The 19,167-nt window shown below is 61.4% G+C and overlaps 6 protein-coding genes across 6 annotated transcripts; 3 read left to right on the forward strand and 3 right to left on the reverse strand.

Annotated features, from left to right (window-relative positions):
- Nucleotides 1-211: 211 nt before the first annotated feature.
- BDZ90DRAFT_207407 (FAD/NAD(P)-binding domain-containing protein) lies at nucleotides 212-1,580 on the forward strand (the record flags this gene model as incomplete). Its single annotated transcript, XM_025503981.1, has 3 exons — nucleotides 212-263; nucleotides 359-1,011; nucleotides 1,086-1,580. Coding segments are annotated over 3 exons (1,200 nt in total), but the record flags the coding sequence as incomplete, so codon positions are not given.
- BDZ90DRAFT_228940 (hypothetical protein) lies at nucleotides 1,262-8,581 on the reverse strand. The gene has a single exon (XM_025504857.1). It carries the CDS (start codon nucleotides 8,525-8,527, stop codon nucleotides 1,658-1,660), a length of 6,870 nt encoding a protein of 2,289 aa, XP_025364503.1. The 5' UTR covers nucleotides 8,528-8,581; the 3' UTR covers nucleotides 1,262-1,657.
- A 235-nt stretch (nucleotides 8,582-8,816) lies between these two features.
- On the forward strand, nucleotides 8,817-10,235 carry BDZ90DRAFT_265925 (endoplasmic reticulum vesicle protein 25; the record flags this gene model as incomplete). The annotated part of the gene is made up of 4 exons (XM_025508685.1): nucleotides 8,817-8,940; nucleotides 9,025-9,255; nucleotides 9,356-9,568; nucleotides 9,671-10,235. The coding sequence occupies 4 exons, from the start codon at nucleotides 8,817-8,819 to the stop codon at nucleotides 9,790-9,792; spliced, it is 690 nt and encodes a 229-aa protein (XP_025364504.1). The 3' UTR covers nucleotides 9,793-10,235.
- BDZ90DRAFT_212294 (hypothetical protein) lies at nucleotides 9,966-10,796 on the reverse strand (the record flags this gene model as incomplete). Its single annotated transcript, XM_025504136.1, has 2 exons — nucleotides 9,966-10,310; nucleotides 10,383-10,796. Coding segments are annotated over 2 exons (759 nt in total), but the record flags the coding sequence as incomplete, so codon positions are not given.
- Nucleotides 10,797-12,560: 1,764 nt separating this feature from the next.
- On the forward strand, nucleotides 12,561-15,475 carry BDZ90DRAFT_235116 (putative GFA1-glucosamine--fructose-6-phosphate transaminase). The gene is made up of 6 exons (XM_025507253.1): nucleotides 12,561-12,938; nucleotides 13,015-13,053; nucleotides 13,129-13,313; nucleotides 13,401-13,613; nucleotides 13,696-14,279; nucleotides 14,358-15,475. Exons 1-6 carry the CDS (start codon nucleotides 12,936-12,938, stop codon nucleotides 15,446-15,448), a joined length of 2,115 nt encoding a protein of 704 aa, XP_025364506.1. The 5' UTR covers nucleotides 12,561-12,935; the 3' UTR covers nucleotides 15,449-15,475.
- Nucleotides 15,476-17,327: 1,852 nt separating this feature from the next.
- BDZ90DRAFT_228944 (hypothetical protein) lies at nucleotides 17,328-19,033 on the reverse strand. The gene is made up of 2 exons (XM_025504858.1): nucleotides 18,917-19,033; nucleotides 17,328-18,820 (listed from the first exon to the last, which is right to left on the reverse strand). Exons 1-2 carry the CDS (start codon nucleotides 18,994-18,996, stop codon nucleotides 17,701-17,703), a joined length of 1,200 nt encoding a protein of 399 aa, XP_025364507.1. The 5' UTR covers nucleotides 18,997-19,033; the 3' UTR covers nucleotides 17,328-17,700.
- Between the last annotated feature and the right edge of the window lie 134 nt (nucleotides 19,034-19,167).

Raw genomic sequence — 19,167 nt, forward strand, 5'->3', positions numbered from 1 at the left:
ATGCCTTGTCGCTTATCAATGCCTCGTCGGGCTATCGAGATGCCTCAGGCGGTCATCGGATCGACCATTAAATGTATAAGAAGACGCTGTTTGATGTTTTGCACCACCGAGTCGTCCCGCAATGAGCATCACCTTCCTACGCTCACCGCAACGTCCCCTCCTTCACCTGGCCCGCTCCTTCACCACCACCACCTCGCCCACTCATCGCAGCATGCACATCCTAGTCAGCGGCGCAGGAATAGCAGGGAGCACCTTGGCGTGGTGTGAGTGTGCGCGTGTGCGTGCGCGTGTGCGTGCGCACGCGCGGGCTTGACTCCATCTCTCGCGCTGAACCATCGATATCCTTCCACGCACGCAGGGCTCGCCCGCACAGGCATCCGCGTGACCCTCATCGAGCGAGACCCCTCATCGGTAGGCAAGGGCCACAACATCGATGTGCAGGGCTCGGCCCTCTCCATCCTCGAGCGCATGTCCCTGCTCGACACGCTCAAGGCCAACAATACAGGAGAGCGAGGCACGACGGTCATCGATCAACATGGCAAGACGCTCGCCTCCTTCCCGCTCGAGACAGGGTTGAGCCCGACGAATCCGCACGAGATACTCAGAGGTGACCTCTGTGGATTGCTGCACGCTGCAGCGATGAAGCAGTCGGGTGTGCAGACCGTCGTTGGCCGGATTGACCCCGGGTCGGTGCTGGTCAACGAGAAGGGCGTCACCGCCTCCCTGCATGACGGGCGACCCCTCAGCGGCGACGCACTCGTGATCTGCGACGGGCAGTGGTCCCATCTACGCTCGCACCTGTACGACCCGTCTGACATTACGGTGGTGGACAAGAACTTTTTCTCCTTCTATGCGACCATCCCTCGCGAAGAGCAGGACGGCGATCAATGGTGGCTGTGCTCGGTGGATCGCAGACGGATGCTCACCACCCGCCCGGACCCACACGGTTCTACGCGCGCCATGCTTCTCAAAGTGCCCTGCGATGCGCGCGAGAAGGAGAGCCTCGAGGCGGTGAGCACCCCGTCGCATCAGACGAGCTTATGACAAATGCACAGTAAGACTGATCTGCGGCGCATCGCACACAGGCATCCCGCGCTCCAATCGCACACCAAAAGGCCCTCGCCCGCACCCTCTTCTCCTCTACCGGCTGGCAGGCAAAGCGCCTCTGCGACGGCATCGACAAGTCAGACGACTTCTACCTGCACAATGTCAAACAGATACGCATGGCGCGCTGGGTCACGCAAGATCGCATCATCTGTCTAGGCGACACGGCGTACTGTCCCACCCCCCTCACAGGGATGGGAGCTCCCCTCGCCATCCTGGGCGCTTACACACTGGCGGGGGAGCTATCTATCCTCGAAGATGACGCGACGCGGATCCCTCAAGCCTTTTCACGCTACGAGAAAATCTATCGAGAGCATGTTGAAAAGGCACAGGAGATTCCATTGGGCAGTCTGCTGCCGGGTATCGCGCTGCCTTCCTCCTGGCTCGGGGTGACCGTCCTGCGTACATTTTTAGCTTGCCTCGCACGCCTCTGCTCGACGCCGTGGATCGCCGATCGGCTCAGGGGGGACGGGAAAGGGAGCGAGGTAGATCAGTGGAACCCGCCCGAGTATGCGAGGCTGAGAGAGCAGGGGTTGAAGAACGAGGCGCGCGTCTATTCGCGATCGAAGTAGACTGGCACACCATAGACGACGGGCGCCGCTCCGGTGAGATAGGGGAGGCGGCACGAGTCTCGACTGCTCGCGACGGCCTGCGCCAAGCTTATCGCTTTGCCTTGCTCCCTCCCTGTATCCTCTCGCTCTGCCTCCTTCAACCCACACCTGACCAGCACCGCCTCCGAAACGCTGTCCAGCTCTTTATCCGTCGCGTCGAACAGCTGGCCAACAACGCACGGGCTGCCGGCCATCATGTAGTTGTACGGGGTACCCGTCCGATCGAAATCGCCCTGATCTCGCAGTACCGCGCTCGAGCAGCCCCAGAGCATGGTAACTGCACACCTCTGCATCGAGCGCAGCTTTGTCGCCCGAACGTACTGCTCAGCGCCCGAATGACCAAAGTAGAGGACGAGCGGGTACGAGGAAAGGGCATCGCCAAAGTCGTTGGGAGCGGGCGCCCTCCCGATGACGCCGCGCCAGCCTGTCTTGGAGCGGAGGTACGGCTCGAAGCGTTCTTGCGACTTTGTGAGGTCCTTGCTTGGGTTGAGCAGGTAGTACGCGCGGCAAGAGCGAGACAGGTGGAAGGCCCCGTCCCCACCTTGTGAAGCGCCGAGCCGGCGAGCCATCTCGACGCGGTCGGCGAGGAAGGAGAGTGAGGGAACGCGACAGATCGCTCGGCCTCGCAGCGAGGGGAGGGACTCCCAGGGGATGGCGGCCGTATCCTTGTCCAGGACCAAGAAGAGGTGAGGCGCGCCAGCGTCGCCGCTGCCGCCGCCGTCACCGCTCCTATCGTTGCCGACCTGCTGGCTGCGCTGGCTCTCTCGTGCGCTGGCCGAACGATACTCCTCAAGCGCGGCGCGCAAATCGTACGCGAGCATATCCATATCCGCCTCATCCACAGGCACTGGCACGCCGTTGAGCTGATGAATATCCATGATAAAGTTGAGCAGATCCTCCAACTCCTCATCGCTCGTGGCGGAGGGCACGACGCGCGAGACCAAATCGTAGACCGCTTCGTCCAGCTGTACCTTTGCCGCCGCTCCCGCCGCCGCCGCACTGCGCTGCTTGCCCGCTGCGTGCGGGAAGCACATACGCTGAACGATGCCGTCCAAGCTGGCTCGGAGGCCACCCATCGCATCAGAGGGGGGAGCTGCATCGCCCCACAAGCTCTTGAAGGGGCCGAGCCACTGCTCCTCGATGGCTGCGCAGAGTACCTTCATCCGTGTGTCGAGCTCCCGGCGCGACGTCCACCAGGCTTTGCGCTGTTCCATGTCCTGCGAGACCGATACATTGCGCGCCGACGAGGTGAGGGCGTTGCTAGCGTCAACGATGGCTTTGAGCTCGCGCTGTGCCGCATCCAGGTCGAAGGGCGTCGCTTCCTCGTCCTCTTCGTCTTCCTCGTCTCGCCGTCGGTCGAAGGGGAGTGAGAGCACCATGGGCGGTGAAGAGGCGGAGCGACGGCTGAGAACGAGGGAGTTGCGTTCGCGCGAGAGGCTGAGCGAGATGACCGTCCAGTTTGCGGGCAGGTGGAGCTCCGGAGCGAGACCGTCTTGCTTCTCCTTCCAGAAGGCACGCCACGCTGGCGCTTCGCCTTTCTGCTCCTCCTCCTCCTCCTCTGCTTCCACGCCCTCCTCGTCACTCGACGGCGTGTGCGCTCGCGAGAGGCGCGCCGGCTTTCTCCCCTTTACAAGCTGCGTACGCTTCGTCTTCTTGACGGCCGCTCCGGGCGCTCCCTGCTGCCAACGCAACCACGCCTCCTTGGATCCCACCTCCAACTTCGACCAAACGGCATGCTCCGCCTCGCGCTGCAGTGTAACGGCCGCGGCGCTATCCAGCATCTTGAGCATGTCCTCGAGCGCGGGCGTGTCGTGGCTGAGCGTCCTGTGCAGCATGGTGGAGAGTGCGAGCCCCTTCCAAGCTCGGCGGAGCGAGACGGCGGCGCAGCCTTGCGTGACATCCTGCGTGACGGACTGGAATGTCTGCTCCGCCTTTGCCAGACAGGCGAGGACCGCCTTGGTTGAAGAAGCAGGGACCGTGCGTGCGCGGCTCTTGACCGCTACTGCATTGCTCGAGGGGAGGGCAACCACCGCATCGGAGACCATGTTCCAGACCGCGTCGGTCTTCATACCTCTGAGGGCCTTGTCCAGCTCCAATCGCCCGCAGGCAAGTTGATCATCCGAGGTAGGCTGCGGCTGCATGGCATCCGCCTGGGACATCGTCTCCTCGCTTTCCTCGTGCCTGCCCAAGACCTGCAGGAGCCAAGCTTGACGTCGCAAGAGACGACAGTGCAATTCTGCAAGGAGACCTTCTGTCAACGTTCCCGCAGTGCTACCTCGCGGCGTCTTGCCGCCGAGGGAGGAGCGCGAGCTCGTCGAAGTCGGAATTCCGCGAGTAGAGGGTGAGGGCGAGGGAAGGACCGACTCCACCTCAGTGTATGCCCGACGGAGAGCGCGCACCGTCTCCTGTCCCGTCTTGTAAGCTCTCAACGCCTCCTCCCTCGTCTCGTCCCTCCTGGCCAGTTGATCCCCTTGTATACACGCCAGCGTCGCCGCCTCCGGCAGCCAAACGTCACTGAGCAATCCAATGGCTTGGGCCACGTCCTCTTCCCCCTCCTTGCGCTTCCCCAGCTGTAAACGCACCTCAGCGCGGAGCAGAAGGGATTGAGACGTGCTGAGGCTGAGCCGAAGTCCCGTGGCCAGATCGACCGCTTCGCCGGCGAAGAGCTCGGCGTCCCGTGCAGACCCGCGCAGTTGGTAGAGGTGGGCGAGACGATGGAAGCTAATAAGGAGGTCCCGCTGTACCTGGCAATGGGTCGAGGCGATACGCACCGACAGGAGGCGATGCGCGCGCTTCGTCGACGTTGTGGTGGTGCCCAGCGTCGCTGCGCCGCCAGCCTCCTGCGCCTCGGCGGCAGCGCGCGCAGGGTCCTTCACCGGGCTACTCTGCAGCGTAGTCGTTGCCGCGACGGCGTCCTCTGCTTGTGCCTGGCCTGTCGAATCGCCCTGGTAGGTCGTCACCCTTGCCAAGAGGGAAGAGGCTCGAATAGCATACTGTGCCGCGTGAAAGGCCCCCTCGATCGCGCGCGTCCCGTCGCCTCTCTGCTCCGCGATATGCGAAAAGGCCTCCGCAGCAGCGCACACTCTGCGATATCGCGCTACCTTGCTCAGTACCTTGCTCAGCCCAGCGCGCGGCGCTTCTTCGCCCTCTTCATCCAGCGACGCAGCAAGGTCCACAGCTTCGCTGTACCGGCTGAGAGCTTCGTCGCCTTGCGCCAGTTGAGCTCGCAGCAGTGTGACAGCGCATTGCAGATCTGTCGGACCCTTCTCTAGCGCTGAAAGGAGGCTCTCTGCGCGTGCGGTGCGGCCAAGAGACATTTGATGCTTCGCAAGCGCAAGGGTGGCGCGTTGCCACGTCTCTGTGTCGACGCCACCGCTCGTGAGCCGGCGAAGGTATTGGAGAAGCTCGACGCTGAGTAGTGTCTGGCCATACGCAGACAGGTAGTCGCATGTGAGCTCAAGGAGAGGGATCAGCCCCGCCGACCCTTCCACAGGCTTGCGAGCGAGGGTGGTCCTGCGCGGAGGCGTGACTGGTGGCGGCGCGATTGGCGGCGACGCGATGAATTTTGATGATTGAAGAGGCTTCTGGACTGGCTTGCCTCTCGAGGCCGTCGAAGAAGCTGTAGGAGCAGGCTTGGCGGCGGCGCGTGACCTTGTAGCCGCAGTCGTTGTTCTAGTCGCCGTAGTACTCGCTGCTCCCACCTTCTGACCCACCCTCGTCCTCACGCTAGCCTTGGCCTGTACCTGCTTCGGCGCCTCCGTCGTGCGCAGCGGGGGCGTACGCCCTTGCGGCTGAGCGCTCCCGCCAGGCAGCGATCCCCGCTTCTCCATGGCCGTGCACGCCGAAATCTCAAACAGATCCCTCACGCTCTCACTGGCCAGCTTCGTCAACTCCTCGACCCGCTTCACCGACTCCTCCCCCTCCCCGTGTGCAGCTGCGAAGGCGAAGATGGCCAGCAGGCGATATCGACACTTGAGAATGGGTAGCTGAGGCGCGAGTCCCGCATCCTGTGCAAGATCACTGGCCTCGAGCAACGTGAAGATCTCCTTGCCGAGGGCCAGATCTTCGCCTGGGCCAGCGGCTAAGGCTGCCCTCTCGAAACGATGCAGTAGTGCCCTGGCCCTTCTGAGTGGTGAGGCTTGTGAATCGCAAAGATCCGTCAGAGTGGCGAGAAGCGAATGAACGGCTTGTTCCGCTCCCTCGGTGTGCATGCGCCCTTGTGTCCAGCTCGAACTTGCCAGGTACTCGAGACAGAGCGCCCGCGCAGTCTGGCTCGCTTTGCTGGACTGCAGTACGGCTGCTATGCCCTCTTCGCCTTCGGTGGGGGCGAGAAGCTCGAAGACGGACACCTCGAAGAGAGTCCTGAGGGTACGCGCGACTGTCGCGTATTCTGTACTGTCGAACACCTCTTCCACAGGCTTGGTCGCGGCGAGCACCTCGAGACGTTCCCACTGACTCGCGGGCAGGGCAAGAAGAGAGCGCCGCAATGCCTGGAGCGCCTCCTTGGGGCGGGCGAGCATCCTATGGCATGCAGCTGCGTAGTCCCACTTCTTGTAGAGGCTGTGCGCTCGAGCATTGAGGTCCTCCTGCTTCCCTCCCCTCGCATCGCCCTCCCTCGCATCGCCCTCCCTCAGCTCGCCCGCCTCGCCCTCCTCTGCTTCGCGCAAGCAAAGGCGCAGCGCCTCCTCTCCCGCCTGTGCCGCCCCCTCAATAAAGCGCACAGCGAGGGCGTACCGTCTCGCGGTGTAGACCCTCCCCCCGACGTGGTACAGCGCCGCCTCCAGCAAGGCGAGCTGTTGCGCCACTAAACTCGAGAAGGTGCTCTGCCCGCCATCCGCCTCCACCAAGCCAGTAAGAGCAGCTACGCCCAGATCAAGGAAACGGAGTGCCTCCTCCTCCTTCCCCGCATCGTACATGCTCAGCCCCAAGGTGCGATACCCGGCCGAATTCCCCGTCATGCCCGCAGCGATCTCGGAGTGCGTGCCGCCGGCGCGGACGAGGGTGGTGAGCTGCTGAGACTCGGCGGACAGACCTGCTTGGAAGAGGGCGAGGGGCGGGCTGGCGGATGAGGGCGAGGGCGAGCTTTGCGTGAGCCAGTGGGAGAGGGAAGCACAGCAGCGTCGCCGGAGACGGTCGAGGAGTTTGAGGAGGGTTTGTCGATCCGAGAGCGCTATGCTGCGGGCCGAGGACGCTTCGCTCGATGCGAGGAGGGAGAGGAGGGATCTTGTTGCGGCTTCAAGCGAGGCAGTGACGGATGCGACTGTGCTGTTTGGGTCGGAGCGGACGATGTCGAGGGAGGCGACGGCGGATGAGCATGATTGGATCGCTTGAGCGTAGAGGGCGGCAGGATCTTGTGGTGCGGGTGATGATGACGACGACGACGCCGAGGGAGCGGCGGACGACGATGCCGAGGGAGCGGCGGGCGACGCTGCGAGAGTCTGCGTGCCGTCAAGCCGTGAGACGGCAGCCACGTCCCCATTCTTTACCGCAAGCCATCGCCACGTCTCCTTCAACTTGGTCCACTCCTTCATCCCCTCCCACTCTTCGCCCGCCTTCCCCTCAATCTCCCGCAGCGCACTATCGATCTCTGCCCACATCGCCTGCTTCTCCCCTTGTGCCTGCCTCGCGTTCCCCTCCTTCCAGTGAGATACTGCCATTCGCTCGATGCGCGCCACAACCTGCGCCCGCCGCGCTGTGGTGGTCGCCTCGTCCGCGCCTTGCAGATTTGCGCCTAGAAGCCAGAGGATACCCACTTTACGCGCCTGCAGGATAGCCGTTGCGCTCCCCTCGTCACTGTTGGGTAGGGCCTGGGCCACTTTGCTGAGACATCGCTCCACGGCAAAGGGGAGGCGTTGTGCTGCGGGGCTGTCGGGTGAGAGGGCGAACCAGGCTGCTACGCCTCGCTCTTCACCTGCAATGGCAGAGATGAGGCAGTTGATGCCACCCGCCGAGACGTTGTGGTTGCCCTCTGCCAGGTGGTTCAACAGTAGGCTCTGCAGTTCGAGTACGAGCGTGCAGTGCGCCTTGTCCACCTCTTGTGGGCGATCGTAGTAGAGCATTTCGGCATCAGGGGGCAGATGATGTCTCGAAGACTGATGATGCATCTGTGCCCGTATATAGGCCACTTCTAACCTCAGGCCCGCTACGACGCCGAGGGCTACACAGCGCTTGAGATGGGTGAGAGCGACTTGGTGCGTCTGCCAGCGATTCGACGTCGAGGCGGCCGTCTGCTGGCTCTTGGCGATAAATACGACGCGCAGTGATATCCTGAATGCGTCGACGAGGTGCAGGAGGTTCATTGAAGGCGGCTCTGTTTGTGTCTTGGCCGTGTTTGCCGCGCAGAGCTGCCCGATCGCAGCAAAGGAGGCGTTGACGACCTCTTTGGCTAGCTGGACGCTTTCCCTCGTGGGCAGCGTGGGCTCCGATGATACCGATACGGTTGCGACAGGCTGGAGCAGCTCGAGGTCGAGCTGATGTGACGTCACCTCGAGATGGTGGAGTAGCTCAGCAATGGCTCGCGATGTTGCCGTCTCCGAGGACTTGAATGCTGCCACTACAGCTTGCCTGTCCATGGGCACTCTTGACGTCGAGGCTGATACGGAGCTGGTCGATGTAGCCGTCGTAGCCGTTGACGTAGCACTTTTTGCCTGCCTACTGATGCGCGAAGAAGACGAAGGAGCACGACTGCTCGGCGTTGCGGCTGAGGACGATGCTGACGCTGATGCTGATGCTGATGGTTTTGCGGCTCGAGCAGAAGGTCGTACCGAGGGCCTAGTGGCCGGCGGTGCGGCTGAGGCGACCTTTGCCGGCATGCTGGGGATGCTCGGTCAGCGCTAGGAGCTCTTTGAAGATGATGAATGAATGAGAAATGCACGAAAGGGAGAAAAGTCGCACCGGCAGCGCAGGCTCGACGCGTTGCTCCCTGTTGGACTCGCGGGGTGCCATCGACTCGCTCACGTGGACGGACGAGCGAAGGGGCGGCCCGAGCGCAAGCCCTTGCGCTTTCTGTGTCGTCACGCACGCACACGACGCTCCTTCCTTCCTTGCTTGCTTCCTTCCTCATCCACTCACGCACACGCGCAAGCAGGCAAGTGGACAGCCATGCTCCTCTCCTCTCCAACACGGATAGCTACCTGCTTCGCAGCCCTGCTACTCCTCACAGCACCCTCGCTCGCCATCAAATTCGACATCGAAGCGCGCAACTCGCCCACGACCAAGTGCATCTGTGAGTGGGGACCAAGACCAAGATGCCATCACTACCCCGTCTCCCTGGCATTGGCTGCGTGCTAACCACCCCGTATCATCGCAGGGAACTACGCTCTCTCCGACACCCTCGTAATCGTAACGGTCAACTCGGGCCCCTCCCCCTCCTCATCAGTAAATGCCGAAGGCCAACAGATAGACGTGGAGATCGTCGATGCCTCTCACCACAATAACGTCTATCTAGACAAGAAGGACATACGAGGAGAGACGCGGATGGCGATCAATACACACTCCCAGTCTGACTTGGGGGTGTGTATCACAAACAGATTGAAGAAGGGTGCGTACTCTGCTCTCGCCTGTGGACGGAGAGAAGGTGTAGGAGGAGAACGAGGTTGGCTCACCCCACCACTTACGCACGCACGCACGCACGCACCCAGGCCACTCAACGTCCGGGCTGGGCACACCCGGCTCATCGATCGACATCGACGTCGACATCGGCGCTGATGCGGTAGACTACAATGCCATTGCCAACCAGGAATCCCTCTCTGGCCTCGAGACGGAGATGCGCAAGTTGGAGGCAGTGGCGCAGGAGATTTTGGATGGCATGGACTACTTGAAGAGGAGAGAAGAGAAGATGCGCGGCACCAATGGTGAGTGTGTCATGAAGCGTAGAAGGTATAAAAGGGAACATGGCATTGGAGAGACAATCTGACCTTTGGATGGCTCCCGCTCCCGCACACGCACGCACACAGAATCGACCAACTCGCGCGTACAGAGTTTTGCCTCCCTCACCGTCTTCGCCCTCGTGGGATTGGGGGCTTGGCAGATGTGGCATTTACGTTCCTTCTTCCAGCGCAAGTACCTCATCGATTGAGCCCAATCGCAATCTCAATGCCCACACTCATCTGCGGCGGCGACTACTCCGTCTTGAAGCGTGACTTGCCTTCTGGGGTGAGGTACTGCGGGCGAGCCAAGAGGTGAGAATTGAGCGTCAGTCACAAGCACTCCTTGCCTCGCATGCTTCGCGCACCGCTGCCCCCGTCTCACCTTCTTGAAAGCAGCGAGGAAGGTCTCATACCCCTGCTCGTTGATGACATCCCCGTGACAGGGCACGATCCTCCTCGCCCTCCACCCAGCCACAACCTCTGCATCCATAGCGAATTGCTTTCTCCTCTCCTTTGCACCTCCCTCTCCAGCAGCTGCCCCCGCCATCCAGAGGAAGCCCGCATGGAGGGAGCGATGTGGCTGGAGGAATTTTGCAAAGGATGCCAGGAAGGGGACGGGGGATGAAGGCTTGCCCGACGAGGTGCCGAGATGCTGTTCGGTTGCGGGGAGGTTGAAGAGGAGGTCTGCTACGATGAGGGTTGAGGAGGAGCGATGGTGGAAGGCGACCTGGCGTGGCAGCGGGGAGAGGGAGAAGGGTCAGAGAGCATGCCCACCGCACCTCGCGCCTCGCACACGCACATCTTTATTCGCAAACGTGGGAAAATATCGCGCCTCAATCTCCTCTTCAAACCCGTAGCGCTTCCCCTCATCCCCCTTGCGCCCGTAAAGCCCCTCCCATTTCACGTCCTTCCTCTTAGCGTCGAGTCCCTCGACTCCAATGGCCTTTGCCTGCGGGTACGCATCCATCCACTCCCTGACGTAGAGGTGATGCACATTATCCGCAGCCACGACCCATTTCACCTCGCCGCCCATTTCGGTAATCTTGGCGCGTGTGGGATCGTCGAGGGGCGTAGAGGCCAGTACCCAGAGTGAGCCGCTGTTGGGCGGTTGAGTGAGTCGTATGGCTGTACTGCGCCCGCCGACGGGGAAGAGGCCGAAGCGGGCAAAGGGGCGGGAGAATGTGACGAGGGATGGGGGATAGGACGTGATGACGGTGCTGGTGGACGTCTTCACTGGCACACCTGATTGCGCCGCGTTGTTGTGGGTTGAAGCGGATGGCTTGGGTGATTGCTGCTCGTCGCCGGATGGGCGAAGCGTGTTGGCCGAGGGACGGGCGCTCACCTGCGCTTGCGCCTGCGCTTGCGCTTGCGCCCCTCCCGAGGAGGTGGATGGGGATGACATGGCACGAGTGAGGAGTGAATGTAGCTGAACGAGGTAACGACGACGAAGAAGAGAGGACGACGCAGCGATCATCCGGCAAAGACAGGAGATGGGAAGTCGTCGTGTCTAGCGTCGAACGACATCCGGCGGGCGGAGCGAGCAAAGCGGAGGGCGGAAAGAAAGTGCAGCGCGTCCGTCTGACCTCAACTCACACTTGCTCTACTCCCGCGAGCCCGATTTTCCGCTCTCTCACACGCTGGGCGAGACATCCTTACCCCTCATCACCCGATCTCACGGCGGTCCTCAACAACAAAGACGATTGACCGCCTTGCGAGCTTGCTCATCCACACTCACTGCTCCCTTTGCACGTCATGATCTGCTTGACCCTTTGACGTGCGCACGCGAGGAGCCTTGTCTTCCGGGCTCGAGCTTGGACCCCCCCTCCCCCTCCTTCCCCCTTCTTCTTGTCAGGGTCCTACCGGCTCGCAGAACTTATCAAAATCTCGCAAGCCACTTTTCTCATCCTTCGCATAACGCTTCCCGCTTTTGACGACTCGTCCTCGTCCTTCTTTCTCCTCTGCTTCTTCCTATGTCAGTGGCGGAGCCCGCCTGCATGACACGGGAGCGCCTCTTTTCTCTGGACGTGCGAGAGAGAGAAGACAGAAGCGGACGTCCCACCAACACTCATCGATCGGAAGCTTCGATGCCGCCGAGTGTCCTTTGACGAGAAGAAGTGGGCCTCGAGCGCCTCGCCCATCGATATCGCATCGCACGCAGCGGCGGAGGTGATTCTCTGGGTCTGCATTTTGACAGCTTCGCGCGTTCACACTTTACGGTTATGGTTCGGAGAGGAGGAGGCGGCGGCGGCTGCTGGCGGATCGTCAAAATTCTAGATGAGCCGGAGGGGATGCCGATGTGCCATGAGCGATGAGGCGGCGAGAACAAGCAGGTCGTATCACCCATCGTTGACAAACGGCGAGCGCTCCGCTTCATCGACGACCTCACATCACCCCACCTCGGATCCCCTCACGTCGTGGATTCCATACCTCGCGAATACGACGACCAGGCGTCGTGCATACGATACAGCCTTATTCCTGTGCCATCCATCAAACATCTCGGCGACGATGGCACGCGTGGAAGCAGCACCTGCCCTATCTTCCTTTCTGACATTCTCACTCTCTCGGCCCTTGGGTCCATCGAATGCCGAGCGCAAGGAGGGGGCCGCTCCCAGTGCGAAGGAAGGGTCGGATCGAGTCGAGTCAGGTCGAGTGTTGGTCTCGCTGTCCCGCCGTCCCGCTGTCCATCGTCGTCGTCGTCTTCTTCGCCTCTGGCCGCCGATGCCGCGCTGGCTTGACCTGGCCGCTGGCCCGCTGGCCGGCATCCGCATGCGTGTTCGTGTTGTGTTGTTGTGGCTGGCTTGGGGCCCAAGGTTGGCTGTGTGTGTGTTGCCGTCGTGGCTGGCCGTGCGTGCGTGCGTGCGTGCTGCTGGCCCTCCCGCCTGGCCAGGCTCGACGCTCGACGCTCGACGCTCGACGCTGGACTTGGCTGTGCCTTCTTCGCCTTGCCTGGGCCCCCCGTCCCGCGCCCTCGCTGTCGCCCTCACTTCCTTTGGCCGCGAAGAGTGTTGGGCCTCCGCCGACCGTTCGCAGCTAGAGTCGACGGGACAGAGACACAAGCACACACGCACACACGCACACACGCACACACACTACTTGCACGCACGTCGGAGCTCATCTCGCCGGACAACGACGAGCAAGCAAGCAAAGCCAACTCAACTTCAACCCTGATTCTTCACCACCACCACCACCACCACGAAGAGCGTCGAGATCTTCTCCTCTTTCCTTTGCTTTTGATTCAAGAAGCTCTTCGAGTGGACGTAGCACGCACGCAGGCACGTACGCACGCACACCTCGTCTTCCTCCCTCTTCTTCCTACCCTACCCTTCGTCTCCCGGTGAAGACTTAGTCCATCATGGTGGGTGGTTGCGGTGGAGCAGATTCAGTGACTCGTATTCGCATGCATGCTCACCCCTGTCGCGCCTCGCCCACAGTGTGGAATCTTTGCCTACATCAACCACCTCGTCGAGAAGGTGCGCCGTCACAACAACACGCGGTCTCACCTACTCGCCTGTCACTGACACCTGCTCACTCCCCCGCCATCGCAGGACCGCCGGCAAGTCGTCGACATCCTCGTCAACGGTCTCGCCCGTCTCGAGTACAGAGGCTACGACAGCGCGGGTATCGCCGTCGATGGCGACGCCGAGAAGGATGTCCTCATCTTCAAGCAAGTGGGCAAAGTCGACGCACTCAGGAAGCACATCGCCGAATCGCCCGTCGATTTCACAAAGACGTACGTCTTTGCGCCCTCAGACGCTGTATGCACCCTCTCCATGCTGAGCTCACTCATCCTCACTCCCTCTGTTGCAACCCCCCGCAGCTTCCTCTCGCAAGTCGGTATGGCTCACACCCGATGGGCTACTCACGGCCAGCCTTCCCCCATCAACTGCCACCCTCACCGCTCTGACCCGCACAACGAGTTCGTCGTCGTCCATAACGGCATCATCACCAACTACCGCGAGCTCAAGCTCGTCCTCGCCAAGCGCGGCTTCACCTTTGAGACGGACACCGACACCGAAGCCGTAGCCAAGCTGTGAGTGCTGCGAGCAGAGGCGCGGTGGCGGTGTAGCCATCGCAACGGACGCTGAATCTTCCTCTTGCCCGCACGTACGCAGCCTCAAGTACCTCTACGACTCGGTCCAAGGACGCAAGCCCGACTTCACCTCCCTCGTCAAGTCGGCCGTCAAGGAGCTCGAGGGCGCCTTCTCCTTCGTCTTCAAGTCGGTCCACTACCCCGGCGAAGTCGTCGTCGCCCGTCGTGGCTCCCCCTTGCTCATCGGTGTCAAGACCGAAAAGAAGCTCAAGGTAGACTTCGTCGACGTCGAATTTGGCGGCGCAGTCGACGAGGCAAGCACCGCTGAGTCGCGAGCTGGTCAGGCGGGCCTCCTCGCCCCTCCCCCTGCTTCGGTCGCTGGCGGTCTCGCTCCCCCCAAGGCGGGCACCAATCTCAACTTGATTCGCTCCCAGTCGAGGGCATTCCTTTCTGAGGACGGCCTGCCTCAGCCCATCGAGTACTTTATCGCATCGGACGCCTCGGCCGTCATTGAGCACACAAAGAGGGTTCTCTACCTCGAGGACGATGACATTGCGCACATCTCAGAGGGAGAGCTCCACATCCACCGCCTGCGTCGCAACGATGGCCTCTCGTCGATTCGTTCGATTGAGACGCTTGAGATGGAGCTGGCAGAGATCATGAAGGGTGCGTGCGCGCGACGCGAGCAAGCCAATCGTGCCCACAAAGACTGACGTTTCCATCCTCCTTCCCTCCGCTCGCCAGGCTCCTTCGACCACTTCATGCAAAAGGAAATCTACGAGCAGCCCGAATCCGTCGTCAACACCATGCGTGGTCGCGTCAACTTCGACACTCGCTCCGTAAAGCTCGGCGGCCTCACTGCTTACCTCAACACCATCCGCCGCTGCCGCCGCATCGTCTTCATCGCCTGCGGTACCTCCTACCACTCGTGCCTGGCCACGCGCGCTATTTTCGAGGAGCTGACCGAGATCCCCACCTCGGTCGAGCTCGCCTCCGACTTCCTGGACCGCCGTACCCCCATCTTCCGTGACGACACCTGCGTCTTTGTGAGCCAGTCGGGCGAGACGGCCGACACGATTTTGGCGATGCGTTACTGCATTGAGAGGGGAGCCCTCTGCTTGGGCGTAGTCAACACCGTAGGCTCCACCATCTCGCGCGAGTCGCACTGCGGTGTCCACATCAACGCCGGCCCGGAGATTGGCGTGGCGTCGACCAAGGCCTACACCTCGCAGTACATCGCCCTGATCATGATGGCCGTCCAGCTCTCCGAGGACCGCATCTCCATGACGGAGCGCCGCAACGCCATCATCGACGGGCTGCACGACCTGCCCGAGCAGATCCGCGCCATCTTGGCTCAGGACAAGGCGCTGCAAGCCCTCGCGTACGGTACGCTCGCCAAGGAGCGCTCTTTGCTCATCATGGGGCGCGGCTACCAGCACGCGACGTGCCTCGAGGGCGCCCTCAAGATCAAGGAGGTCTGCTACATGCACTCCGAGGGTATCCTAGCCGGAGAGCTCAAGCACGGCCCTTTGGCGCTCATCGACGAGAGCATGCCGGTTATCCTGATCATGACAAAAGATTCCCTCTACCCCAAGGTGCAGACCGCCCTCATGCAGGTTACGTCGCGCAAGGGTCAGCCCATCATCATCTGCAACGATGACGATCAGGACATCGCAAAGGAGGCAAAGACGATCCGTGTACCCCGTACGGTGGACTGCCTGCAGGGATTGCTCACCGTCGTGCCCCTCCAGCTCCTCTCGTACCACTTGGCGACGGCGGCGGGCGTTGATGTGGACTTCCCGAGGAACTTGGCAAAGAGTGTGACCGTCGAGTGAGCGGGTCGCGGCGTGGAGGGTGCGGAGTGGAGGGTGGAGAGAGAGAGGGAGGAAATGGACAGCAGGGTATGCGGCGTTGGTGCGCGCGCGCGTGCCTACTTTGATGCTCAGTGTGTGTGCGTCACTCCAAGTTCATGTGTGCGTTACTCCAAGTTCAGTCTTATACAGTGAATTCTCGCGAATCGATTCAAACCCCCATCTTAGTCTGTGCGGGCATGGCGAGCATGGCCTTGGTGATAGATGAGCATGGGCGGCGGCGTGAGCCAGGCGTGAGGAGATGCGCCGAGGCAGACGGTGAGGGCGGAAGGACGGGCGGGGAGGGTGCGACGCGTCGCCGCCACTGAACTCTGGCGTCGAGGAAGCCCTTTCCGTCGCCGCTCTTTGGGCTGACCAACACTCGTCCCTTTCTTTCCCTCTTCTCCATACCACCAGCTGCGCCTTCGTTCCCGCGACCTCCTTCTCGTCCACTACTCGACAGCATTGCGAGCCAAGAACAGCAACTACTCCCACACCCACACCTCACGCTCACACCTCGCTATGGCATCGCAGGGGAGCTCCTCCCACCCTTCCCAGCTGCAACAGGGCTCCAGTGGCGCCGGCGAGGACGATGTTGGTGCAGGCCCGCTCCTCGTCTCCAAACTAGAGGTACGTGCCTTTCTCCACCGCACTGTCTGCCCACATCTCCACCTTCTCGGTGCTGTACTGACCCGGTTCATCGCCGCATATATCCCACCATCTCTCGTCTCGTCTCGTCTCGTCGTTCGCCTCGCCCAGGAATTCGGCATCTCATCCTCCGACTGCAAGAAGTTGGCAGAAGCTGGCTACTACACTATTGAGAGCATCGCATTCACCCCTAAGCGCATATTGTGCACTGTCAAGGGGATCAGTGAGGCCAAGGCGGATAAGATTCTTGCAGAGGGTGAGTGCATACACGCAGCATGCATACAGCCACGCCGACACTCGTGCTGATTCCTCCACGCCACGCTCCCCTCCCCAGCCGGTAAGCTCGTCCCCATGGGCTTCACCACGGCCACCGAGTACCACATGCGTCGCACGGAGCTCATCTCCATCACTACCGGGAGCAAGAACTTGGACAACATCCTCGGTGGGGGCATGGAGACGGGTAGCATTACGGAGCTCTTTGGGGAGTACAGGACGGGAAAGAGTCAGCTTTGTCACACGCTGGCTGTTACGTGCCAGGTGAGGGTGCGAGGACGAAGGAAGGAGGCGCGAATATATGCTGACCCTGCTGCTCTTGCGTCGCGCGTTCAGCTGCCCATCGACATGGGAGGAGGAGAGGGTAAATGCCTCTTCATCGATACGGAGGGTACATTCGTGAGTCCCTCGTCCACTTCTCCACACCACCGTGACTCCCTCACTGAATCTTCCCTCCTTCCCCCACTTCCACGCCCGCTCACGCCCGCACAGCGCCCCGTCCGCCTTCTCGCCGTCGCAGAGCGATACGGCCTCAACGGGGAGGAGGTCCTGGACAACGTGGCCTACGCACGCGCCTACAACGCCGAGCACCAGATGCAGCTCCTCATGCAAGCCTCAGCCATGATGGCCGAATCGCGTTTTGCCCTCCTCATCGTCGACTCCCTCACCTCGCTGTACCGCACCGACTACAATGGTCGCGGCGAACTCTCTGCTCGTCAGTCCCACCTCGCCAAGTACCTCCGAATGCTCATGCGCCTCGCCGACGAGTTTGGCGTAGCCGTCGTTATCACGAATCAGGTGGTGGCGCAGGTGGATGCGGGCGCTTTTGGGGGTGGAGGGGACACGAAGAAGCCCATTGGGGGGAATATTGTGGCGCATGCTAGTACGACGAGGTTGAGCTTCAGGAAGGGGAGGGGCACGCAGAGAATCGTCAAGGTTATCGACTCGCCCTGCTTGCCAGAGGCAGAGGGGGTGTTCAGTATTGGGCCGGAGGGCATCACCGATCCCGTTGATTGACGCGGTAGCGCAGCGCGTCTGATGATGCCGTCGAGATTGGACGTCAAGTAGCCGCCCCCCTTCTCAGCGCTTTTTCCTATCCTCTCCCTTGTTCTTCTCTCTTTCTCTCTTCTCGCTCGCCTCGCCTCGCCTCTTCTCGCCTCTGTACATCATACACCCACACGACACGACACACGCACGCACGCATCGCGCTAGTCCATCCCCCCTTACAATCTTGATTTCTTCTTGTCTTGTCAAAGTCACATTAATTTCCCTCTTCCTACGAGCGACTACGACTACGGCTTCGGCTTCGACTGTTCCTACCTTGCACGCCGCGTGGGTGGGCTGGCCGAAGGGGAATGAGGTGAGGGTGGGGATCGTGAAGGCGAGACATCTCTGCGTCGGCGATGGTCGGTTCGCCTAGATCTGACCTTGCTGGACGGATAGCGATCCGAGTCTTCCTCCTCAGAATCGTCGTTACGGCGTCGACGGTTGCGGTTGCGGTCGCTCTGGTGCTCTCGGATCTCTCTGTCGTCGACTTCTTGCGCTCGCCTAAGAGCCGGGCCATCGTCGTCGTCGTCGTCGTTATAGCGTCGACGCGGCTGGTAACGCTCCTCCCGCGGCGAGCGAGAGCGCGAAGTCGTCCTGCGTCTGCATCTGCGCTCGTCCCTATTCTCCTCCTCAACGCGACGTCGGCGCTCGTACCTATCTCGGTCTTCTCGCTCGTCAACATCGTAGTGCCGCCTGCTCGAGCTCGACGGTCCACCTCCATAGTACCGATCGCGATGATCGTCGTCGCCCCGACGAGGTTCGTCTCCTCGAGGGGGCGGAGGGCCACGCGCTCCCCACCCAGAGTCTTGACTGCGCGCTGTTACGTTGCCCGACTTATCTTTGAACGTCGCATTCCCTCCGCGAGAAGGGCCAGCCTGTTCTCGCGCTGCTCCCCCTCCTCTGCTGCTGGCACCGCCACTCCCACTCTCTGCCTGTCGCTGTGCCCACCTATCCACCCCTCTCTGCCCTGAAGGAGTCGTCACAGGCCCATCCCTCCTCCTCGCCCCACGAATAGCCCCCCCATCCCTCTCCCTCGCCTCCTTCATCTCCCTCTTCTTCCTCTCTACAAACTCCCCCGGAATACCCCCCACACTCTGTTGAGCACTCAACAACAATTCCCACAACTCCCTCACAAACTCCCCCGTCTTGCCCTCCAGGAACCCACTAAGGGAAAGTTGCATCTTTCGCGGATCGAGAGAGGAGGTAGTGGTAGGAGAAGAGGCTGCTTCTTCTAGGAGGGAATATGTGTATTCGACTACAACGTCGTCCTCGAAGTCGAGGAGCTCTGAGACGCGTTGTGAGATCCAGGGACGAAAGACGCTGAGGGATACTTTGGTTAGGTCGACTTTTTGGTTGAAGGAGGAGGGGAAGGGGGATTTGGATTCTAGTCTGCGGGTGCGTGCGTGCGTGCGTCCAGGTGAGGAGAGGGGAAAAGGGTTAGCGGGTGATGCGTGAGGGCGTGGGGGGCGGGGGATCAGGACGTACTGCTTGAGCAATTTGGACTCCTTGTTCCTATAGCGCGGGTCTGATTCGGCGGATATTCCGCGATAGCCTACGTCACCCATTCTTGCCTTGCTTTGCCTTGCCTTGCCTTGCCTTAAAGATGGTATTGGGTGGTAGCGAGTGGAGGAGAGAAGGACAAAATCACCAATCCACGGAAGAGGAGACGAGCCGCGGTCGGGCTTGCGTGGAGTTGGAGCGGCAGCGGATAGAGAAACGCGACGCTGACTAAGCAC

This window comes from Jaminaea rosea (assembly GCF_003144245.1).
Source record: "Jaminaea rosea strain MCA 5214 unplaced genomic scaffold BDZ90scaffold_1, whole genome shotgun sequence".
In the NCBI taxonomy this organism is placed as follows: Eukaryota; Fungi; Basidiomycota; class Exobasidiomycetes; order Microstromatales; genus Jaminaea; species Jaminaea rosea.